At 42.1% G+C, this 26,071-nt stretch overlaps 1 protein-coding gene across 1 annotated transcript in view; it reads right to left on the bottom strand.

Moving 5' to 3' along the window:
- TACR1 (tachykinin receptor 1) overlaps nt 1-26,071 on the bottom strand; it is a 142,652-nt gene that overhangs the window by 61,027 nt on the left and 55,554 nt on the right. Inside the window, exon 2 of the mRNA XM_054593549.1 lies at nt 2,282-2,476. Within this exon, the coding sequence (XP_054449524.1) occupies nt 2,282-2,476 (195 nt within the window). The remainder of the gene's footprint in view (nt 1-2,281; nt 2,477-26,071) is intronic.

Here is a 26,071-nt window from a genome sequence, read left to right as displayed (position 1 = left end):
GCTGCCTCAGAACAAAGTTTCTTTCTGGCTTCAAATTTGGGATTAATGTGTCCTGTGGAAATGGCAATCATTTCTAACAGAAGAGAGTAACATTAAGTACCTAGTTTATAGCTGGTAAAATTTAAATTACTTAAAAATATACCATAATGATTATGAAGGGTACTGACACAGACAAAATAGGTTTACCGGAAGCACCCTATGCACTTGACTTATGTCTCCATCACAGCCCATATGTGAATGGCAAATATGGATTCTTTCAACTTACTATTGCATCCATAAACGTTTTATACATCTTGAATAGAAGAAGTCAAATGCTCTTATCCAGGCCTATTTTTTAGGATAAAAATCATGAAATAAACATTGATGGCAAACCTAACCATGCATGCAGTAGCAGTGACCTTAAATTCTGAAAGCAAGGAAAAAAGACAGACCAACAGGTGGAGTTGAGTCTCACAGGGCCTTTCCAGTCATTAATAAGCACAAAACAGTAAAATGGTCAAAAGTAAAGCACTAATGTCTTGGACAAGAGCCCCAGAGATCTGTAGGAAAAGAAAGCTTTATTTCCAAGCTAAACTTTGAATTTGTTGGAAGATAAAAGAATTGTATATATTTGAAACCAAGGTTGTAGGAAGGTGATCAAGTTATGAAAAGATCGTGACAATTAAGAACTGAACTATGAAACCAATGGCATTTCTGAAACAGTTCATATAACGAGCTTTAGTTAAGAGGGTGTTCCCCCTCCCCGTTTTGAGGGAACCCTCTGGATTGGACACGTTCAGAGATCCTGTATGGCTTGTAAAGCTATGTTATTTCTCCTGCTGAGGCCCTGCTAAGGCTTGTAGTTTCATTTGAAAGAATAATTTTCAATGTCTCTTTCTTGGCTGAGCGTTAACCCCCCTGCTACTTGATCAATTAAATCCCGCTGTCTGCATCTGGAAGGTGAAGTCTGAGCTTTATGTATTGGCTCTGGCAAGCCTCACTCCATGCTCCATGGGACAGGGGCCGCAGGGCTTTTGGAACCTTAATTGTAGGGGGCCGACAGGGACAGTGTCTCATTTTACCATTTGATAAGTTTAAAGGCCTAACATGATTATACAGCAAGCTGATGAATTTGGTTCAATAACAGCATCTTACTTTTTCTATGGCATTTTCTTATGTGCTTTTCACAATTGTTTATGGGAAGCAGGACTTTATCGTCTGCCAGTTTAATAACGAGGAGAGACTGCGATTGTTGCCCTGCCACATAGCTAGTAACTAGCAATCTTGTTAACACTGTGATCTTCTGATTCTAACACCAGTATTCTTTTAAAATTCACACAATCAACCCAAGATTGGAGATTTATAAAGGACTTTCAAAAAGACCCACATTACCCAAGTGCTCTGAGTCCAGAAAACTCATGGTAATATAAATGTCATGTGGATGCTCCCTTGAGCAGACTAAAACAAAGAACAGGACATTATTGCAATGTTGCCTCTTGAAGAAAATCATTGGGTAACTTTGGAAAAGCCCTAACCGTCACCAGTTAGGCCCCTGGGAGATAAGCAGCCCTGTCCCGTAGGAAACCTGTAACTCAAGGTCTCAACACTCTGGCCTTGCCTTCCTGTGCTCTTTACATGTGAATATCTTATTTCTCCTACTGGAAAATCCTGGAAGTAGACATTTTGATTTGGTTTTCCCCAGAGGCAGATCCTGAGATTACAAAGTCAAGTGCAAGTAAGTCAAGTGCAAGACTTATTTGGGAGAAGAAGGAAACACCAGTAGGGAGTGGGGTGGTGGTACAGGGATGGGAAGGTGGTCAGCAGAGGGTGCGTCATGGAGCCGGCTGCCACAGGACAACTGGAGCTTCATCCCAAGAGGAACCTCAGAGACGTCCCACCTGTGGGGGGAGTGAGCTGGGGTGTTCATAGCCAACTCTCAGCAGGCTTCCTTGAGAGCTGCTGGGAATAGTGGATAATTCCTCCACCCTCCACACACTGTGCAAAAAGGAAGAGTGGCACTCTGTAGCTTAGGAAGAAGTTCCCAGGCAAAGAAATGCAGATGCTGCAGGGCAAAGTCACGTGTAAAAGGCAGGGAGAATATGAAGGGGGCCCAAAAGGTCTCTAGAACAGGATCCAGGTCTTATTTATTTATTTTTTAAGTTGTCTTTCAAAGTCCAAAATAGTATTTGAGACATAATAGTCCCCTGATAATTTGGACACATTGAATCCTGACTGATAAAGAATGTGGAAAGAAAGAAAGAAGAAAGGGCAGAGAAGGCACCGGGGAGCTGTCTCTACTCACACTTTCTCGTAAATCTTGTTGGGATGCTCTGGCCATTCAATCATGCACACCACTCTGCTGGGCAAGGTCTCTGTGGTTGAGTAGTAGCCCTGGGGGAAGGCCAGCAGGAGAGCCAGGACCCAGATGACACAGATGACCACCTTGGTGGCTGTGGCTGACAGCCGGGGCTGGAGGGGATGGATGATGGCCATGTACCTGGAACAAGATAAAAGGACAAAGTTTCTATTTAGTCACTAAAATTGACATTACATTCTGTGTTGTTCTTTCCAAGGAAAACGTCCCCCAAACTTGACTCCTGGTAATTTTTACAACTATTTTCTGGTACCTTTTTCATATTCTATCCTTACGTTTTATTATTCTTACATAAAATACTAAGGTCCATAAAAAATAAGCCAGATTTTCTATTTCAGAGCCCATTACGCAGCATTCCAGGAGAGAAGTTTTCATCATAGAAACGCTCATGCTAGGGACACGATGTCCAAGTACAGGTCAGTGACTTACAGTGAAATTAGAAAAAAAAATGTAAATTTATTTCATGCAAAAACTATCTTTATCCTTTTTGGTTTAAGGAATGATTATGAGAGAAACAGTAGTTTTTAAAGTCCTTGTGTGGCAATTTAAAAGGCTAGCGATCCTACATCAACTCACAGAATTTGAAGAAAAGTGAATGTGTGTGTGTGAGAAAACAGTGGCCTAAATCCAGCAGAAAACAACAGTTCCTGAAGAAATGCTCATCACCTCGTCACCATCTAGAAGTCAGTGAGCAGGATCACCACAGGCTTCAAGAGGGAAAAGACAGCCTCTGCCTGCTGAGACAGACACACTTGCGCCTACGGACGGTCAGGGTGTCACAGTGGGCCACGGGAGCCCACCCCACCATTCTTTCGACATTGTTCCTGTAAATGTGACTCTGACCTAATGTGTAGCTTGTAGATAAACAACATGTTTATATAAGAATCCTAGAAACTAACCTCAAAAGATAACCGACTCTGACCTTCAAGCATCCCAGCTCTGGGAGATTTGCTGACTTTAACTGTGGAGCCAGAAGGATGTGAAGCTGGGACGACGTGGAGCCAGGATGACTAAACCAGGATGACACACACCAGGCCATCGCTTGCCGTATTGGAATGGGCTGTGCTCCTCTGCATCTAGAGAAGGTTGCAACTCCCTCCCTTAAGCCTTTTGTTCTGTTCCCTTTCACTCCTTATAAAAACCTCTGCCTCCGCTGAGAGGTGGAGATGGGCTCTGAAAAAAGATTCCCCCATCTTCCCAGGAGATGGGCTTTGAGACAAGAGTCCTTCATCTTCTAGGTGGCTGGCATCTGAAATAAAACCACTTTCCTTCACATCAGTACCTGCCTCTTGAGTATTGGCTTTCAAGGCAGCAGGCAGCCGGACCTGTGCTTGGTTGCAAGGAGTGTAGATGAAACCTCCTTGAAGGAAGGGGCAGAGGGATGCAAAGTGAATGACCTCTTAGCGCCTGGGGCCCCTCCTCTGTCTCCTCACACCTAGGACCTGGCGCTTAATGGTATCCTCTGAATGAACGTGTACACGTGTCTGAATTTCTATGCAACCTGTGGGACACAGAGTAAGTTTTAGGAACAATAAATCCTTTAATCAGCATTTCATATCAGCTATGATTACATCAATTCTGCCTTCTCCATTTTTTTACACACTTAACATTTTGTCTCCTTCATTTGAAAAGGCATATTCTTTTGTGTATTTTTCTTGCAAAGTTTATGGATCCATCCCTTAAAATATGCATGCATTTTTTTTTTTTCAGAGCAGGAATTATGTCTTATACTGCCTTTGGGGTTTAAATATTTTCTGACGAATCCTGAGAATCACACATCTGATTCTCTGACACGCAGGTGTTCCTGGCTTCCGTGGGACTGAATGGTCAATGGAGACTTAAGAAATGAGTAGACAGCAGCCCAGCTGTCAGCTGCCTCCGCATAATTCCACCTAATTCTTTCTCCACACTCTTTAGACTTCTAGGGTCTCTAGGCTAGAACTGGGGCCAGGATTACAAGGAAAGCAATTTTATTCAGTATGCACTCCACAGATTCACACTAGGCACCTGCTGCGTGCAGAACACAGCGTTTCCTCCGGGGCTCTGAGACTGTAATTTCTTCAGGGAGAAAAGTTGCATAAATAAGCAGCCACCATGTGACAGTAGGAGATTCGACCTCTGGGGGCAATCTGGTAACTATCTTAGAGCTTTAGGGAGGCTGCAGAAGTAATTAAGCCTTAGAACGGTAGGGGGACCATTGAAGGGGAGTAAAGAGGCATACTTACCTGAGGATCTGGCTTGGGGGCAGAAGTGTCCAGAGCCTCCCTCTCTACTTCGTGTTATGATTAGATCTCTCTTTCTGTCCAGAAAGCTTGACAGTTCAGTTTTTATGAAGGCTTTCCTGCACTTCTTTTTAGCATTTTAAACTTTAGAATACCTTTCCCACATTTTCTTGCTAGGGACTTAGGCTTTCCTTTCCTGGTCTCTGAAAAAATGCCACTGAAGATGTTTAGTGCATGAGGCTGGATATTAAAATGCCTCAGGTCAGTTTTTTCATGTATCACATGTGATGATGACTTCCAGGAAAGAAATCCCAGGATCCTTTCCTTCTGCTTCTTTTGGAAAATGGGTAGGTGGTCTGGAAGTCAAGGGAGAGTGGAATTAGGAAAAGATTTGAAAAACATATTGTAGTGGGGGTGAGTAGTAATTTATCAATCTCTGTGCAAGTTTTTCTGGTTGAATTGGTGGCTAGAGAGTCTATGACTCAACTGCCATCTACAGAGCATCAGAAGGGCAAAAACAACTCTCAAGATGCTGTGACTCAAGAATTGCCTGTCTTCTAATCCTGAAACACCAATTCAAAAGAACCTATGCACCCCAATGTTCATAGCAGCACTATTTACAATAGCCAAGTGCTGGAAGCAGCCTAAATGTCCATCAGTAAATGAGTGGATCAAAAAACTGTGGTACATTTACACAAAGGAATACCACACAGAAGAGAGAACGAAGGAGCTTCTATCCTTCGCAACAGCACGGGTGGAACTGGAGAGCATTATGCTAAGTGAAATGACTAAGCAGTGAAAGACAAATACCATATAATCTCACCTATAAGTGGAACCTAATCAACAAAACAAACAAGCAAGCAAAATGTAACCAGTGGCATTGAAATAAAGAACAAACTGACAATAACCAAAAGGGAGGGTGGAGAGGGATAACACGAGAAAGAAGGGGAAGGGTCATCAAGGAACATGGATAAAGGACCCATGGACAAAGCCAAAGGAGGGTAAGATTGAGGGTGGCAGGTGGGGGTGGGTGGGGCAGGGGAAAGTGGTGGCAGGGAAATGGAGACAATTGTACTTGAATCATAATAAAAAAAAAGTTGTCTGTTTTCATTATGTTACTCCAAGGGGCCACAGCTACTTCCAAGGGAGACCCAGTATACTATAGACTTTATGGTCTCATATCTCTGGGTTGGTCTCCTGAAAAGAACCCTGAGAAGCCTTGATTTCCCTTCTGAATCTGCCCCTTTCTTGCTGTGTGACAGCAATAGAGCATTGATTTCCTCTCCAGTCATGGGGTTGTGGTGGGTGGGGGAACCTCAAAATGAGAGCCAGCCAAGGTGGACTTGAGCAACTACTATCTCAAATTCTTTCCAGATCAGCAAAGGGCTGGACCTGGATGGTAATGGCCAGAATCTCTGAGTATTTGCATTAAAATGGTAGGCTTTCTTGTTGGATTATTTCCCAGAAGCAAGATATTTCCCCTACAAAGCTGGACACATGCCCATGAAGATGCCTTTCCTTTCCTGCGCTGTGCAGGCTCCTTCTCTCGCTACGTCTGTGCATTCTTGGGCCTCTCTGGGAATTAAAGAGGATGCACAGGGGAGAATGTGGTAATTACATTGCCCCCTTTTAAGATTGTCTCAAATGCAATATTTTAATTTGCTTTTAACTCAGGATAAATGCTCAGTCTTAAATAAGTGTACTCTAACACCCATCCCCATGCCTAAGCTGGCAATAGACTATTCAGAACCTAATGTGACTGGGGCTTAAAGAAGATTGCATCAGTATATTGGTGCTGTAGCTCCAAATGGGTGGCGGAGAGCCATATTTTATCTCTACTGCAAAAATTGCAATCTGGGAGCCCATTTCAGTTAACTCTCTGCCGTTATTTGAGTGTAGAAACCGTTTCAGTGACATATGAAAGTATTACTCATATAAAGCCAGAGAGAATGAAAAGATTGGCCTTTAAAAATGCGTATATTTTTATTTGTTCAAAATACAGCCATTTATAAATCTCTCTCCTTTATTTTTCTCCTTTTCTCTCTCTCTCTCTCTTGCAATCCTCACTTCTGGGGCTTGTGTGACATGATTCTTTCTTATTTACCCCAAAGCTAGTATTGTTTGGATACTTTGTCCACAGATGAGAGCACTTTTTCTTCTTTCCTACTGCCCATTCGTAGCTTGGATTCCGTTAACATACATTTATATATTTGTTTGTCACTGCCCTGAACAATTCTTGCTTATTAGATTATAAGTTATTGCTGAGCAAGTGCTGCAAAACCCTAGAAAAATACATTCAATAAATATTTATCGACTGCTTTGTGCTCACGGGACTAGAAAGCAGTCAATGAAACGTCTTTCTAGTTTACACATTAATCATCAGGTTGCCAGAGAGAGGGGTCCGGAGGCTACATGAGATGTGGATTACGTTCCCCACTTTAGGTCGTTCCAGTCCCACTGAGGGCCATCAGCTCTGATTTGAATTGTATGTGGCCTCCCAGCTGAAAAACCTGAGGTGCTGTTTCCTCTTGCATGATTATGTTTTATTAAAATAACTCTCCATATAATCTCTTCAATCTGGCAAAATATAAGGCTGCACAGTTTTTTAAGAGGCAAAGTGAAACAACGTTACTGGGGAAAACAATTCCAGTCTTCTGACAAGCACAGTGTCCTCGTAACTTCCTCCTATACTAGCCCTCCGTCTCCTGATCCGTTCTACCGTGCCCTCCTTCCACAGTCTTTCCCCTCCGGCTCCAGTCCCCATCCTCCCTTATCCCCACTTACTTCTTCTGGGTTGGTACAAATTTCCTTTAAGGGACCATATCTTCCTGGGTTTAAATGACCAGGAGTGGTGACAGCTGAGGACATGGCTGCTATAGTCTAGCTCAAGGGTTGGCAATTATTTTCTACAAAGTGCCAGGTAGTAAATATTCTAAGCCTTGTGTCCCTACTGTTTCTGTCGTAACTACTCAATTCTCCTTTTGTAGTGCAAAAGCAGCCACAGACAAGTCAACCACGGGGCATGACCATGTGCTAAGAAAATTTTATTTTCAAAAACAGGTGGTGTGCTGGATTCCGCCCCGTGGAATCAGTTTGCTGACCCTTGGCCTAATGTATGGGAAGTGAAGAGCAGAAGGAATTAGAACCGTAGAAGAACATCGTGTTCCCCTCAGAAACACTCATTACCTTTGACACACTGAGGACCCTAAGACCAAGGCTCACTGGGGAGATGAATCTTACAGCCCACAATGGTCAGTAAGCCCACAAGTGGTCAGCCACCAGTCACAGCCCAGAATCTTGTCTCTTGTCTGAGGACAGTGGTTTCTGTTTCCTTTTCCTCCTCTATTTCCCAGATGCTTTTCCTCCTCTATTTCCTCCTGGCTGGCTTCTACTGGTTTTCATGGTCTGACCCAGTCGTCATGGCCTGTGGCTGCGTAGGCACCCTACCTTTACAGCTGTGACCATCTTTATCCTTGTGCCAACCACACTTCACTTTATTTACATATCCGTCAATCTCTTCTTTCTTCATCCTTTCCAGGTCCTTTGAGATTAACAGTGGCTGTGATTCACTCCTATCAGTATCCTTGGACTTCCTCAGCCTAGGATGTAGTAAATTCTCAATAAAAGCTTAATTGAATAAAGAAATATGCACATTTTTTGGGCACATAGCCGGGGCTCCTTAAGTGGTTGTTGAGTGAAAATAAATGCGACAGGAGAAATGCATGTGTATTATACTTTTATTCCTTTCAGTCTGAACATATGTGAAAATAATTAGTGCTCAGTGTTTTCTGTTATACAGACATCCAGGGTCATCCTGCAGGAGTGATCATACTGGACTTGAGTTGTCAGAATTTTCTACCTCTTGACATTAAGTCCTTAAATATATTCTCAATAAGTGTTAATTGATTAAATTCTGCATTGGCCAGTATGTTGGGAACTGTGCAGATTTCAGTCTTTCTGGTGTCACTCTCTGGTTCTTCCTCTGAACAAGAGGTTGCTCTGTCCTTTCCCCTCCCACTCTGTACTCCCTTCCATCTCAGAGAGCACACAGTCTTTCTCCCTGAGATCACTAACATTTCATCAGGACATTTCTTTAGTCTCCAAAATCTAGGACCCTCATTGGGCCAGACCACTTGATCAGCGATTTTGTTTATTCAGCTAAGCTTGAACTCACAAAACTATAACCAAAGAGGCCCTTGAGCAGCCAACAGAGAAGATTCGACATTCACAAAATATCAAAGTGTTCTGGCTAATGTCAGAGCCCCTCAAGTCCTTGCTGCCATGTTCTCCACAATTCTAAAAAGCATCAGTTTTTGGTTTCTGCCTTGTCAGTGAACTCATTTTAAAAAGTGCCAGCTGACAGCAAGAGAGCCGTCAATAACACTATAAGAAACAATGCAAAAGCAGATGGAACCAAGGGCCTGTGACAATTTAGAACAAACTGAAGGAGGGATGTAGCTGACTGTTGTCTAAGCTGTCCTGTCCCACATGTGATCAAAGAATAACCTGTGTGGTTTAAAGATGATTCAGATATAGACTCTCCAGTCAGGAGTGCTCATTGCTGCCTTATTTATAATTTCCAAGATCTGGAAACAATCCAAATATCCACCAACAGGCAAATGGATAAAAAAATATGATATTTTCTTACAAGGGCATACCACCAACAGTAAAAAGAATGCACTATTGACACACACACAACAAGGACAAATATCAAAGAATGTTATACTAAGTGAAAAAATCAGACCAAAAAATGGTATATATATTCATGATTCTTCTTACATGAAGTTCTAGAATAAGCAAACCAAATTTATGGTGATAAAAATCAAAATGTTCTGTATTTTATGGAGGCATGGTTAACTTGGGTGGTATGCCTTCATGAAATCTCATTGAACTTATACTGAGGTACAGTGCATTTCACTGTATGTACATTATACCTAAAAAACACCCTTAACCTCCCTGATGAATCAATGGCCTGGTGATCCTCTGCCTTTTCTGTCAACTGAGGGATGTCATAAGAAATGTCTATGATTCAGTCACTGTGACCATTATCAAGGAAAAGCTTGCAGCAATTCTAAACATCATCTAAGAATGGTTAAAAATGGTTCAAGTGACAAATTTACCATCAAATAAACCTTAGATGTGGGAAGCCCAACCAAGTATTGTTAAACCCGAGTGTTTCTGCTAGTGGAGGTGGGCCAGATTCGGGTGAGCAGCAGGTTACCATCTGGAAGGAACAACACCAGAGGGATCAGTTGGCTGATCACGGGGAGTTTACGATTTGCAATAGAAATCTCACTCCTCAGTGGTTGGACTGGGGGTGGGGGTAGCTGGATGAAGCAGGAGGACAGAGTTTGCATCTTTTCTAACTGAAAGGAAAAATGACAGCCAGTCCACCGAGTGATGGGAGGTTAGAGAAGGAACATACTTTTCCTCCCAGCTTGAAGACTTGCCAAGGATTGGCTGAAGCCACTCATTAGGTTGGCACACCACTAACCATTGTTTTCTTCCTGTAAAGGACCTTCATACTTGCATCCGAGACGCCAGTCCTGAGCCTGTGCCGGTATGCACGGCACTGAGGCTCGCACCGATAACTGGCCCCCCGGGGCCACAAGAGGATAACACTGTCAAACTCTAGTTCTCGGTGACATTCCCACTTTGGCATTTGGAACTAAAACCCTTAGTATAGTGACACATGAGAGACTCCGGTTTACAGAAATTTGATTTGGGAAGTGCTGAGGGAGACACATTAGCTCCAGTGGCAGAGTCAACAGCACAGAGAAGAGAGTTTGGAGTGTAACTTTGAGATTTTAATTACTAACAAGCATTGGCAGCACACTGTGCTTTTTGGCCTTGCTGTCACGGGAGTATTAAATAACCCTCTCTGATCAGCTAGGTAAGAAATTGTAGCGGGCCATAATCTGAGATGGGACTGAATTTTCATCCTTTCATGCAGTGTGGCCTTGATACTAAGTTAATTAATGTTTTACTTCTGACCAGTTTTAAAGTTTGTGTGAGCAATATCAGAGATGCATCTTTTGTAGGGCGGAAACACACATTTTATCAGGCCTGCTAGGCTCTATAGACATTGCCACGCTCACACACAGGCATCTAGGTGTCTCTGGTCATCTGCCATCCCCTTCCCCAGGGTTACAGGCATGTTTTTAGATGACCATAAGCTTGACTTTTAATCTCAATAGCAGAAAACTTAAAGCAGGGGCATTTGAGATGGAAGGGTGGGATGGGTGGGGGTTTCAGAGAACAGCAGCCTCTCTTCTCTCACAAATGTCCTTTATTCACCCCAAAAAGGCAGGATCTGTGGATTGGGATTGTGGGGTGGTGAATGGGACACTTGCTCAGGGTTGTATAAGTGCAGTGTTAGATCTTGTTTTTATTGAATATTTTGATCAACATAATTTAAAAATAAATAAATATTGTTGTTCTTTTATAGTTGTCCCAATTTCCCCCCATTGTTGTTCTCTGTCCCACCCAGGCCCCCACTCCCACAGTCAATCCCTTCCCTGTTGTCCAACTAATTTTGATATTTTAAAATATTGTGTTAAAATATTATTTGTCTTGATTGCTGAGTTTTATTGCGCCTCTTAAATTTTGTACCCCAGTCAAGTGCCTCACTTGCTTCACCATAACCCTGGCTGTCTTCCACGCAAGTGCGTCAGGGAGACAGAGTCACTGATTAAACGAGGGGTACCCCGACTCAAGTAGTGGTGGGACTACTGGCGTTCGATGATGCTGGCCATGGCAACCATCTGATTACCAGTTGTTTATGCTGTGTCCTCTGCCTGCAGCTTTGTAATGCTCCAGATCACCAGGCCATGGGTGGCAGGGATGGTGGGAAGCCTGAAGGTTAACGATGAATGTGTAGCCCTGCACAAAAGGGTTCTAGACATTTATCTTCTGTGGGGCCCAAGTGTTAAAACTTAACATGTGTAGCCTGGTCAGGTGGCTCAGGACAACAGAGTGTTGTCCTGTACATTAAAACGTTGTGAGTTTGATCCGAGGTCAGGGCACATGCCCAGGTTACTGGTTCGAACCCTGGTCAGAGTGCAGGAGGCAGCTGATCAATGTTTCTCTCTCACATTGATGATTCTCTCTTTCTCCCTCCCTTCCCCTCTCTCTAAAATCAATGGGCCTGTCCTTGGGTGAGGACTAAAAAAAAAAATCTTGACACATGTAAACCAGAAGACACAAATCTGCTGAAGAAGCAGAAACATCTACCCCTAAAAGTTAGTAATTCCTTTAAGAATGGGCCCGAAGATTTTGATTTACGATATGCAGTGCAAATGGTGTGCTCACCTATCATTCTGTGAGGCATGATTTTTCATTTATATTAAACTGGTCTAAATTAATTTCATTTTTTTAGTTCCATTTTTTTTCTTGTACTCAGACAAAAGTTCAAATAATAGCTATTAATGTGTTGGCTCAGTTAGCAGAAGAACTTGGCAAATAGCTAAATGATTCTAAATTTATTTCAGTGTCATCAGATTTTTCAAATAGGAAATCAGTTAATTCCAATAATAGTTCAATTCTTTTTTCTATTTCAATTTATGGATTCAAATTTTTGGAAGGTGAAACAACTGATGTGAATGTTATCATAAATTTATTTTTAAATGTCAATAGTGAAGATAAATTGTTTTGTTTCAGTGCTAATATGAATACAATGTGGTAAAAATGTGCTAAATTAAGAAACCTATGAAACAGAAATGTTCTTGGAAGAGGTTGTGACACATACAATTTTCCAGTGTCCAAACAAGCTGTGATATTTTACCAATCGACATAGAAGTGGTAGTTGTTGAAATTTACAAAAAAAATTTTTAGGTAGAGTAACTGAACTGAGTTTCTTTTTTTTTATTATAAAGTTGATGCTAAATACAAAGGTATATTTTAGTAGGACTTTACAAGTGTTTGAACCTTTGACAAAATGTTTTGTAAATATACATAAATAGCAGTGCTGAACTTTTTGTAACTGAGTACTCTAAGTTTTGGATTCATTGTGTTTAAAATAAGTTGAAATTTTTAATGAAAAAAATTTAAATGGATATCCCAAAATTTTAGCGTCTGAAGCTTTTCCAAAATTATAATGTCTGAATACAAATCTGGCAGACAAAAAGACATCGAAATTTATCCTTAGAAAAGCAAGAGAAGAATTGTACAAGATTAACAATAAAAGAAATCTTATTTTTCTTTTTATTGTTGTTCAAGTGCATTTCCCATTTTCTCCATTTCCCCACACTACTCCTCCCACCCCACCCATCCCTACCTTCCACCTTCGATCCTATGCCCTACAATAAAAGAACTCTTTATGGTATGCACAATTTAATTTTGAAATGCTTAAATTGATTTTAGGAATATTTTATCTTGGGTGAAGAATCACTTCATAGATCTATTTTTTTTTTAGTAAATAATGTATTTTCTGTATCAGAATGGAGTAGTATGAAACTGTGTAGGACTACAATTTTGCAGTATTTTTTAAAGATTTTATTTATTTATTTTTAGTGAGAGGTGGAGAGTGGGAGAAAGAGACTAAGAGGAACATAGATGGAGAGAGAAACATTGATTGGTTGCTTTTTGTACGTGCCCCAACTGGAGACCAACTGCAACCCAGGCATGTGCTCTTACCAGGAATCGAACCAGCGACATTTTGCTTTGCAGGATGATACCCAACCAACTGAGCCGCACTGGTCAGGGCCAATTTTGCAGTATCTAAATTTGATAAAACATTCAAAGAAAACATGAAGACAACTTATTTATCAACTTAGACAACTTAGTTTTGCCTCTTAAAATGGGGGGTGGGTGTGTGTGTGTGTGTGTGTGTGTGTGTGTGTGTGTGTGTGTGTTTGCGCTGTGTTCTGGATAATTTTTAGAATTAATCTTTGGTTCACTGATTCTTCTGCATTTCTAATCTACCACTAGACCTATCCATTGACTTAATTTCAACTCTTATTATTTTCCATTTTTATAGTTTTTATTATTTATTTTTCAACACTGTTGGCCATCATTTATATTTTCCCTTGCTCTTCATATTTTCAAACTTCTTTTAAATTTATCTTTACATAATAAACAGTTTATATTTTGTGTCTCTATTAACCGTAATAGCTGAAGTCTCTGTGGGTCTTTGGAGATTCTCATGTTTCCTTTTCATCTACTTTTTTAAAATTGAAATTTACACTCAATATTATTTTGTATTAGTTTCAAGTGTACAGCATAATGGTCAGACAATCATATTTTACAAAGTGTTTCTTTTGAGCACCCACCTGGTGCCATATATCATTATTAAAATATTATTACCTGTTTCATTTTGACTCCTTCCTTCTTATTTTCCTTGGAACTTTATGTGTGAGAGTTCATTGATGCCTGGCTTGAAGGTGGGTTACTTCAGAGAAGATTTGCAATAGTTTTTGCCAAGAACCTGGGAAGACTTCAAGGCTGGGATGACTGTGATCTAGATTTTAGAGTGAGTTTTTTTAGACCAACCAGCTGCTAGGAATCTGATTTGCATGCCCATATAAGGACTCCCTTTCCACTGCAAACTTTAGGGAAAGTTTTTTTTGTCTTTGTTTTGTTTTCTGGTGATTCAGCACCAAGGCTGGAGATGGACCATTTTCCCTGCTGTTGCAGGCAGGGTAGGCATTTATTTCTAGTTCTTTTTTACACTAAAGGTGCAGCCCTGTGCTTCTCGACTGTAAAAAAAAAAAAAAGGTATCTTGTTAGGCAGCCAGTGTCGAGCAGGTCCTGGGCTTTGTGTCTTGTTCCTATACCCTGTTAGTCAAAGTCAAATCAGATGCCCTGAAGACAAAAACTAGATTCCCTGCTCTGTCCAACAGTATGAAATCTTACTTTCATTTAAATTTTATACCTGAGTATTCCTCACTTTCTTGCAAGATAATGCATTTAAAAAGTTGTGCGTGAATGGTATCTTTTCCAGAAATTTTTAGTTAATTTCAAGAGCATCAATTAGGATTTCTGCTCTATCATTTTCCTGGAAGCAAAAGTACTGCTGTATTATTTTTACTTTTTCTTTTTATTATCTAATTATTTGGAATAAAAATTCAATTCAAACAACACAGGAGGAGATAGGGGAGAGCCTCTCCGCCACCTCTGTTCCCTCCGAGAAAAATGTAGCTGCTTAGTGAGTACTTGGGAAGTGCCAGGCTCCCTTCTCAGTCTTTTCTGTGTTTATTAACTCATTTTATCTTTCGTCAACCCTTTGAGTCAAGCAACCATCATGAGCCCCATTTTCCAGAAGAAGAAATTGAGGCTCAAAGAAACTGATTCATCCACCAATTCACTTAGATGAATTTACAAAAATAGTTTGTCAAAGGTGGGGAACACAAAACAAGGAGTGTAACCTTCTTTTCTCTGCATATACAAGCTTATATATTTATATTTTTTCCTACATTTCTTTTTTAATTCACCCATTTAATAAGCGTTATTTGATCCCCTCCTATGTATTAGGTAGTGTTTTGAAGGAGAAGTGTGTTTAGTGGGGGCTTCCATGAAAATGAAGACACACTGTGCTGTGTGCTTCAGCAGTCACAGTGTGTAGGAAGCATGGAGCAGACAGGAGGCCTGGGCGGGGAGGGCAGTAAAGTTTCTCTGTGGAGATGGTATTTGAATTTGATCTTGAAGGATGAGTTGGCATCTACATCCATGGAGAGTGACATGCTACATACTTTCTGTGAGAAGTCAAAACATAAAAGGTCTGAGGATCTGAGATGAAATGATTTGTTTATAATCACCTCTAACATTTTATTAGATGCTTATCAGGAAGGAGCAAGTTGCATCTTCTGTTCTTTTGAATACATATGGCACCTGACCAGGTACAACATAGCCCTTAGCCATGACCACTAATTCATTTAATGGTTCCCTCTATTAAGTAAGCAGGCGCTGCCCTCTGAGTTTGCTCCCACCACATGCTGGTGGGAAAACAAGGACAGACAGTTGATTGAGGAAGGAAAGACACAATCTTGTGGCCTCTGCTGATAAAAGTGGCCAGAGAGAATGTTGAGCCTCCAAGGGGAACACACGAAGCGGGCTGGGACCAGGGCTGTCAAACAGAGCAAGAGCCCAAGAGAGGGAAACATACTTCCCAGAAAGTTGGCACTCCCATGGCTTGTGTTTACAGACCACCCTGTGGCCTGCCCTGCCTGTGAGGCTGAGCTGCCTCAGTCTGCGTTCCCCAGCACTGGGCCGCTCTGTCTGAGTTAGGACTTTCCTCCTCCCATGGAGCTCTGGCCCAGAACATGCCTCTTCCCTCTTTGCCTTGTTTTTATTTCCCTTTCAGCTACTTAATCTCTCCTGAAGTGATTTCTCAGAGTCTCAGTCTTCTCTTCACAAAGGACTATTAACTGGACAGTGGTGACTAACAGATATCACATAAGAAGGGAACCATTATTGTCACTGGTGGGATCCAGGGCCAGGTGCTCAAAGATACAGAAAAAGGCCAATGAGGCAGTGGCATCAGCTTAAAAGCTGATATCAAGGGCGTAATTTCCTAATTTACAACTTATATAGTATTTCATGAGAAAAAATATATTGGAGTAGTATTTTTTATCCCTACAGTCCCCTTGTGTGAATTCCACTCAGGCATTTAAGCACAACAATAGCTAAAACATGATGTCACAGGCTGGTATGGGGGGGCCAACATTTGACGGACTACACATAGGACCTCCTCTAGGGTTGGTTGGAAAGAATTGCCTCCCTGCACGGGAACCTCAAGACCAACTTCGGTGAAGGAGGAGCCTGATTTCATCTCTCCCGCCTCTCCCATGACTCCTCCCCCATTTAACATCCTGTTTCACTGTCTTTTTTTTTTTCTTTTAATAAATCTCACCTCTGAGAATGGTTGCTAGAGGCTTGCCAGAGAACTGTTGTGGCACCAGGAACTAGTGGGGTATTGTCAGAGGACCAACCACATACACCGTGCAGGTGGGGAGGCACAGGCAGGGAAAAGCACCTCTGCAAGCAAGAAGCACATGTGGAGGGCAAGTGCTGGCGGAACATGGGCCATATGGAGAGGGACTCAGACATGTCATCTGACAGGGGACAGCCCAGAGTCCTGAAGCTTCCAGAGACCTCTGTGCAGCTCTCTCCCTGGCCTTCTTTCCTGCCCTGGGTGGTGGTTGATTCCTCGGGAGATGTGAGTCTGAGGGCTTGGCCTTCTCCTTTCATTCTTATAACAGTGCACAGCAGAGGATGTGCTGAATTTGTGCTTCCTGGAGTAGTGCTACAACAAAAACGAAAACTCTGCTAGCAATGAGGCAGAAGGAAATGAGTCTAGTCTTTTCTTTTTCTTCCACCATCTAATGTGAGCTTTTGGGAAATCCCCTTCTTTCCAAGTCTTGGTTTTTCTCATTGGTGAGCAGTTTCTGCAGACATCCTGTAAGGTCTGTGTATGAGTTTTGCTGTGATTCTCAGCCCTGAAAGTGGAGCTAGGCCACTTCTCCCAGCTCTGGTGAGGCCTGTCTCTTCCCTGATCCCTGTCCCATCTTACAGGACCTCTCAGCCAGCATCTCTCAAAGTCTCCTTGGACCCAGCAGAAGTGGTCAAATTCATAATTTTTCTATCTCATATGATTATTGTGAAGATCAAATAAGACTAAAATTAATGACTTGTAATTGTTATGTGAGGTATTGTTAGAGGCATTCAGGCCCAGGAAAGACAGAAAGCGAGGCAACTCATTGGGGTGACAGTGTCTGTGTCCCTTGCATGCTGATGGCACACAGGACATTAATGACTACACGAGCTGTTTAAAATGGGAGATTTAGAGTTTGGTCAGTTCAGCCCCTTCACTATACAGTCAAAGACACTGAGGCCTGGAGTGGTGGCATGAACAATCAAGGTCAAGTTTAAGGCCAAACTCTGCTTAAAGCCAGAGTGGCCCCAGAATTTCTATGTTGGAAGAGTTAAGGGGAGAATCCAGGTTGAGGGGAAGAGGGTGCCTTGTCTTTAAGCTGTCTTTGTGTGAGACTTTACATAAGTTTGAAAAGGTGTCAACTGTCTATATCAGAAAATGGGAGGGACCCTACAAAGAAAGAAAACTACAGGCCAATTTCGCTGATGAACATAGATGCTAAAATCCTCAACAAAATATTGGCAAACCACATCCAGCAATACATTAAATAGATTATCCACCATGATCAAGTGGGATTCATCCCAGGGATGCAGGGATGGTTCAATATATGCAAGTCAATAAATGTAATACATCACATAAATAAAAGAAAAGACAAAAACCACATGATCATCTTGACAGATGCAGAAAAAGCATTCGATAAGGTACAGCACCCATTTATGATCAAAACACTCAGAAAAATGGGAATAAATGGGGCATTCCTCAATGTAATAAAGGCCATATATTAAAAACCTACAGCCAACATCATACTCAACGGGCAAAAACTAAAAGCTTTCCCACTAAAGATCGGGAACATGACAAGGATGTCTGCTTTCACCGCTTCTTTTCAACATTGTATTGGAAGTTCTAGCCACAGTGGTCAGACAAGAAAAAGAAATAAAAGGTATCCAAATAGGAAAGGAGGAAATAAAGCTATCATTGTTTGCAGATGACATGATAGTGTACATAGAAAACCCTGTAGACTCTACCAAAAAACTCCTCCACCTAATAAGTGAATTTGGCAAAACAGCAGGATACAAAGTCAATATTCAGAAATCAAAGGCATTTTTGTACACCAGCAATGCAATAGAAGAAGAAGAAATCAGAAAAAAAAATACCATTCGATATAGCAAGAAGAAAAATAAAGTACCTAGGCATAAATTTAACCAAAGATGTAAAAGATCTGTACGCAGAAAACTATACAACATTGAAGAAAGAAATTAAGGAAGACACAAAGAAATGGAAGCATATACCATGCTCATGGATTGGAAGAATTAATATCATTAAAATGTCCATACTACCCAAAACAATTTATAGATTCAACGCAATCCCTATTAAGATACCAATGACATATTTCACAGCAATAGAACAGACATTTCAAAAATTTATATGGAACCATAAATGACCCCGAATAGCCGCAGCAATTTTGAGAAAGAAAAACAAAGTAGGAGGGATTACAATACCAGAAATCAAACTATACTACAAAGCCACTATACTCAAAACAATCTGGTACTGGCACAAGAACAGATCCATAGACCAGTGGAACAGAATAGAAAGCCCAGAAATAAGCCCAGGTCTCTATGGGCATCTAATATTTGACAAAGGGGGCAGAAGCATAAAATGGAGCAATAATAGCCTCTTCAACAAATGGTGTTGGGAGAGCTGGACGGCTACATGCAAAAAATTGAAATTGGATCATCAGCTGACACCATATGCAAAAATAAACTCAAGATGGATAAAAGACTTAAATATAAGTCACAACACCATCAAAGTCCTAGAAGAGAACATCTCAGATATCCCATGCAGCAGTTTTTTCACTGATATGTCTCCTAAAGCAAGGGATATAAAGGAAAGAATAAACAAGTGGGACCTCATCAAAATAAGAAGCTTCTGCACAGCTAAAGAAAACATCAGCAAAATGAAAAGGGAGCCAACCATTTGGGAAAATATATTCACTAATGATACATCAGATAGAGGTTTGATCTCCAAGATATATAAAAAACTCACCTGACTCTAGTCCAAGAAGACAAACGATCCAATCAAAAAATGGGAAAAGGACCTGGGCAGATGCTTTTCCAAGGAGGAGATACAGAGAGCCCAGAGACATTTGAAAGGATGCTCGGCATCACTAGCCATCAGAGAAATGCAGATCAAAACCACCATGAGGTACCACCTCACACCGGTCAGAATGGCCATCATTAACAGATCAACAAACAACAGGTGCTGGCGAGGCTGTGGAGAAAAGGGAACCCTAGTACACTGTTGGTGGGAATGCAGACTGGTGCAGCCATTGTGGAAAGCAGTGTGGAATTTCCTCAAAAAGCTGAAGATGGAACTGCCTTTTGATCCAGCGATTCCCCTGCTGGGACTATACCCTAAGAATCCCAAAACGCCAATTCAAAAGAACCTATGCATCCCAATGCTCATAGCAGCACAATTTACAATAGTCAAGTGTTGGAAGCAACCTAAATGCCCATCAGTAGATGATTGGATCAAAAAATTATGGTACATTTACACAATGGAATACTACGCAGCAGAAAGAAAAAAAGAGCTACTAACCTTTGCGACAGCATGGATGGCACTCAAGAGCATTATGCTAAGCGAAATAAGCCAGGGGGCGAAAGACAAATACCATATGATCTCACCTATAAGTGGAACCTAACCAACAATACAAAGATGCAAGGAAAATAAGACCAGCGACACTGAAAGGAAAAGAAACCAACAGAGACAAGAGGGAAGGAGGGAGGGGGGCGGGGGAAAAGGAAGGGAAGGGGAAAGTCAAGGAACATATAGCAAGGACTCATGGACAAAACCAAAGGGGAAGAGTTGAGGGAGGGAGGGGGCAAGGGAAAGTGGTGGGGGGTAGGCAGAGACAAATGTATTTGAAAAAATAAATTAATTAAAAAAATAAAAAATTAAAGCAAAAAAAAAAAAAGAAAATGGGAGGGAAGAGCTGATACAGATGGGAGAAAACTAAAGTCACCCTCTGACACCAACTCAGCTTGATGCCCAAGGACTCTGCCTTCTGCTCTTCTCCACTAGATGTGACCATCTGAACATTTTTAGGTGAAGGGGGAAGAGGACAGGCCCTTCTGTGTCCGCACAGCATTGACTCTATGCTCTGGACTAGGCAGTGCCAGCCCCACAGTGGCCAGGGTCACAGGGGAGCAATGGTGAGGAGCTGAGCTGGGTCCAGCCTTGACAGCAAATGTTCACTACAGAGAGACACCTGTACTTCCACCTCATACCCAGATTTAGAGGACTGGGAAAGGGATTTCTAGCAACAAACTCATTAATGCCAACTGCTATTACCAAAAAGCAATTTTGAGGGCTGACAGAATTCATTAAGATGGGATTTTACTTATAATAATAACTGCAAACAGAAAAGATCACTATTTATGCCCAGCTTTACAGCCACCCAGGTGCAAGTAAGAGTCCTTCTTCCATCGTGTGTTGAAGGGCTCTGACCTTCCAAGGCTTTTTCTCTGCCTAGGCAACAGATGTCACAAACAGATTAGAGACATTGTTTGAATAGCTTCAATGCTTTAATTTCTGTTTCATGGCTACCTAGTTGTCTTCAAGGCCTTTCCTCCAAACACTTTCTTTTTTTTCTTTTTCTTTTTTTGACTATTTACTCTGAGTTATTGCAAGTCCTCTGGAAGACTGGCCAACTGACAAAGATGACTATGGGCCACTTTCAGAGCTGTTGTCTTAAAATGGCCTGGATAGTTCATATTCCAAGTGGTTCCTGGAATATCTCTGGGGCTTCATCACCAAGATGGGCACCCCACCTGAAATGAAGCAGGATGGTTTGGTGTAACAGAATTGATATGGCTTAAAAAAAAACCCAAAAAACCATGGCGGGGTCAACATGTAGAAATATTTTCTAATATCAGTAACATGAGGAAAAGTACTTCTCCATCTCCAAGCCTTTCCCCCTTCATTATCCCTGCCTCTCTCAGGCTCATCTTTAAGGAAGAGTTGGTGATGATGTGGAAATTAGAGATGAGTTGGGGTCCAGGAAGAGGATGGAGGATCTTATTTAAACAACTGGAATAGTAATGGTTCAATGGTAGCATCAAGATGTCTTTGCAGTCAAGACTCCTCCAGTTACAATTGTTCACACCTGAGTATTCAATAGGCCAGCAACCTCTGGGAAAGCAGTGTCCCTTCCCCACCCCGTATTGTCTGAGCACGGTGCCTGTTATGTCAGACATCCAATTCACCATCCTCTGGGATATGATAGCTAATCATTGTTTAGAGCAGAGCCAGATGGTAGCCCACCACAACCTCTATTCTTTCCCTCTTTCTTAGTTCCAAAATCCTAATTCGTTAGGTAAGTTCTTGCCAGAAATGCAAGTGGAAGGTTGTGTAAGAATTCCAAGAGGGAGTGCTCCTTTCTCCCTTCCCTTCTCCCTTATTCTTTTTGTTGCCTAGAGTTTGGATGCCATGACTGAAACCAGAGCAGTAAGTTTGGACCCCAAGGTGACCTGAGAATAGAAGCCACATGTGGGAGAGCAGAAAGACAGGACTCAGGTGTCTGATGGCTTCTTGGTCCTTTTGTGGCCACTGGCTTTCATTTAAGTCTAGCATTTTCATGTCTCTGGCATTCTGAGAATGCAAACCTGCTTCCTCTTGGAATTGTTTTATGCAATAGAATAAACCCTTGTGTGTTTAAGACATAGCAGTGAGGTCTCAGGTGTTCTCATCGGATCCGAATCCTGACAACAGAATTTAGCTCTTGTAAGCAGCTACTGTAAATAACAGCACCAAAAACATGGCATTAGATTATTGGAGAAAAGGAAGGCAGATGTTAAGGACTCAGTGATTGCAGGTTGGAAACTTGTTGACTTTCATTATGCTGTGGCAACATATTTGGTCAATACATGCACCTTGGAAGCCAGATCTTGAGCTGCTAGAGCCTGAAGCATTAGGGCTGATGGTACTTATGGGATCCTTTATTGCTGTTTTTATAAAGTCCTGTGAGTGATGAACTCAGGCAAAAGGAAGAGAGGCTGCACATAGAAATGGGAGGAAATGCAGCTTTCCTATGTGAGAGACTTATAATTTGAAGCACTGCTGGGTTGAAAAGCTCCAATTGCCCTTGGTCCCAAGTGGAGAACATAATTATAAGTAGCGGCTGTACAACTGAGCCCTTAGAAGGAGGTAAGGCAGCCATCCTGACCTAGTAAGGGGGTGAGCTCAAGTCTCAGCCTGGATACCAATCCCCATGCACCACCTTAGTGTTTTGGGGGACACCTGGTCTTCCTGTGGCCCCTGATTTTCCCAACAGTTGCATATCTCTGACATCCTTAGGATGTCAAACAATACTTCCCATATCTTTACAGAGCTTAAGAGCAAGGCCAAATTTTCCAATAGGAAGAACAGCTTATTTTAGTCCACCCCAACAAGTTATTTAACATTAATATTTAATGAGTTTCTGTAAACAAAATCCTAGCTGTGTAGGTAGAGTGGTCATGCATGGTGCCACCTCCAACTCCCTTTCCTCTCTAGGTCTGAGGGAAAAATAGTCCTTAGAGATCCAGCTGCCTATGGTGAACTTTGGCCCAAAGGAGTCTCCAAAGCTTGAGATGTTAGGATGTCTTTGTCCTTCTTGTGTCCATCCTCTTGTCCCACGTCCCGAGATTCCTAATATGATTGTTCATGATGGGATCATTGAGATGAGGCACTGAAGAATATTGAATATACAGTGATGGGTTTTTACCAGTGCTGCTCAGTGTGTGTGTGAATAACAACTTAATGGTGTCAAAAGTGTCAGGTAAAATGGCTTGGATTATGAACACTAGCAGAGAGGCGTATTGGGAAAGATGAACATATTTACTATCACATCCTCCCTTGACAATATGTGAAAAAACTGGGCTCACAGAAGTTAAATAGTAAAGACAGAGCCCTTAAGCATCAGTTCTCTCTGACCCCCAAATCCATGCTTTGGAAGGGGTATGCAGAGTCTTTTCCAGTTCAGAGGTCCTGTGGAAAGACAGGGCTGGGAATGGTCTATTGGCATTTATTTATTTATTTATTTGAACCACCTCCTATGTGCCAGGTGCTGTGTGCCTTGAGACAGTTCCACGTCAGGCAGAGCAATGAGTGAACTGGAATCTTTGTTTGTAGTCATGGCTGAAGCTACCTATCCTGAACCTTTGCTCTCTTGCCAAGGAAGGTGGTTGTTAGTCAAGTAGAATAGGCGACAGGGCTGGAATGGTCTCTTGCCCATGAAGGGGTGCCCCATTTTGTTGACTCAAAGTTGAGGGGGTATTGGAACAGGTCCATTTCAGGCAGGTAGGGAGTGCCAACCAGTTGAAGTGGTCATGTTCTAAGGAAACCTGGACTGTACCACACAACTATACACTGTAGCAAACAAACTTCTGGGCTGTAGTCACCATAAAGGGTGGGAAATCTGCCTCTCCCACACTTTGTCTCTATGGACCACTTTTGTGGTCCTGACCCATTGCTGGATGGCAGCCTAGAAATCATTCTTTCATCCTAATACTTACTGATTGTCTATCAGACCTGGGCACTATGGCAGGTGCTGGAATGTAGAAGCAGAGATTGTAAATACCACCCCTAATCTCAGGGAGCTCTGGTCCTTAGAGGGTGACAGATGGTAATCAACTACAGATAAATGTCCAATTACAGCTGTGGTCAGTGCTCTGCAGGAAGGCCATAAGATTATGTACAAGGAGGTCAGGACAGTCTCGGGGGTCAGGGAAAGAATGTCTGAGGAAGTGACTTTTGAGCTGAGACCTAAATGTGTGTTGGATCTGGTAGGTGAAGAGGGATGGTGGGGTGGGGGTAGGAGTGGAGTCATACCAGAAGGGGAGAGTGAACAGTATGTCCAGTTGTCTGTGGAGGGAGACTGGCAATTTCAAGGCACTGGAGCACAGGGATCCAGGGGAGAATGGGGGAGGTAATGATAGAAGCTAATACCATTGGATGCTTACTCTGTGCCAGGTGTTATTTAAGGGCCTTACACTTGCGAACTCATTTAGTCTTCCTAACAATCCAAAAGGTAAATACTATTATGACCCATTTTTCACATATGAGGAAACTGAGCCACAGAGAGATTAAGTACTGCACGCAGGATCACATGGCTACTAAGCAGTTTGAATCTCCGGGTAGCCTAGCTCTAGAACAGTGAGGAGAGTGCGGATGTGTCTTTACTCAGATGGGAACAGGGAGCCATTGCATGTTCTTGAGGTGAGGAGTAGGGTGGCCTGGTTTGCATCCTGAAGAGTTCACTCTGGCTTGGTAAACTCTGCTCGGTGCATGATAGCTTCGGCGTCCCCTTAGACCCTCCGCTTTCAGTATGCTTTCATGACCTCTCGGGACATGTACTCAAGTGTCTGTGGTTATGCAGGAATGATGTTCATAAAACTGAAGTCCCAGAGTCCTCAGGGTCTCAAGAAGAACTGAAGAAGGGAGTGGTGGCTAAGGGTCTGGATGAAGTTTTGCAGACATTAAAAAGTTCAGCTATTGTCTCCTTACTCTGATGGGAGGGAGGAGCAGAAGGCAGGCTGCCCGTGCTCTCCATGCCACTAGGGAAGCCTCTGACTTGGGACCAGGGGCCTTGGAGTCTGCAATGGCTCTGTTCTTACTGACTGGATTCCCTACCTGTAAAGTGTAAGGAGTGGACTACACCAGGATGGTCGCTGGTTATCTCAGGAACTGTCAACACAAGTTATATACCATTGCTTCTTTCTAGACCTACTAAACTAAAACTTTTTGGGAGGAGGCCCAGAAATTAGTATTTTAAAAGAGCTCCCAGACTGAAGCATATCACTTTAAAAGCTTCTTTTTGTTCCAAAACAATGATTTTTAAAAATCCTCGCCTGAGGATATATCCATTGACCCAGGTAGAAGAAGGGAGAGAGAGAGACAGAGAGAGAGAAACATTGAGGTGAGAGAAATATTAGTTCTTTGACTCCCTAATGTGCCCCGATGGGGGACCAAACCCACCCAATCTAAGCTTGTGCTCCAATTAGATATTGAACCCACAATCTTTTGGTTTACAGGACAACCCTTCAACCAACTGAGCCATGCTGGCCAGGGCCAAAATAATATGATTTCCTTCTATTTATCAATTACAAGGGGAGTAGGAAGAACCAGATACAGTACTAAGACATTTTATATATTTTCTATTGTTTAATGCTCAGCCCAGCCCTTTGAGGCTGCTAATATTATTCTCATCCAGCAGATGAGGAGAATTTGGTTCAGAAAATTTACTTCCCATTCAATGTCTCAGACTTAATTTACCCTGGATCCAGGACTGGAATGTCTTTCTCTAAGACCAAGCTCCTTCTATTAATCTACAGATGGGCAAACTTTTTCTTAAAGGGCCACACAGTGCATGGTTTTGACTTTGTGAGCCATACAGTCTTTATTGCAACTCTTCAACTCTGCCATTGTAGAGGAAAAGCAGTCACAGCAACATGAAATGCATGTGCGTGGCTGGGTCCTCATGAGACTTCCTTTATAAGAACAGGTGACTGGACAGGTTTGGGCCATTGGCCATAGTTTGCCCATCCTTGCATTAAACATTTAAAGAATTAATTTAGCCTTCTAAAGAAAAGAGAAATGAAACAAACACTGGTTTAAGCAGCTAATACAGAATACTTAACAAATGGGCTGGCCAGGCATCATGCTCTATTCTTTGTGGCTTTGATTCCTATAGACTGCTCCCTCCCCCAGGTAGTATCAGGCATATTTTACCCATAAAGAAACTGTTATCTGCCCAAGGTCACGTTGCCAATGAGGAACTGGAGCAGGGCACATGTCTGAATAGGCCGGTTAGGCTAGAGTTAGGGATATGGCAGGATTCTAGACTGGGGAGTCTGACTTCAGTGTCTGTAA

This window comes from Pteronotus mesoamericanus, unplaced genomic scaffold, assembly GCF_021234165.1.
Source record: "Pteronotus mesoamericanus isolate MK-2021 breed Mesoamerican mustached bat unplaced genomic scaffold, CSHL_Meso_final scaffold_45, whole genome shotgun sequence".
NCBI classification, from domain to species: Eukaryota; Metazoa; Chordata; class Mammalia; order Chiroptera; family Mormoopidae; genus Pteronotus; species Pteronotus mesoamericanus.
This window is presented reverse-complemented; position numbering and strand designations above follow the sequence as displayed.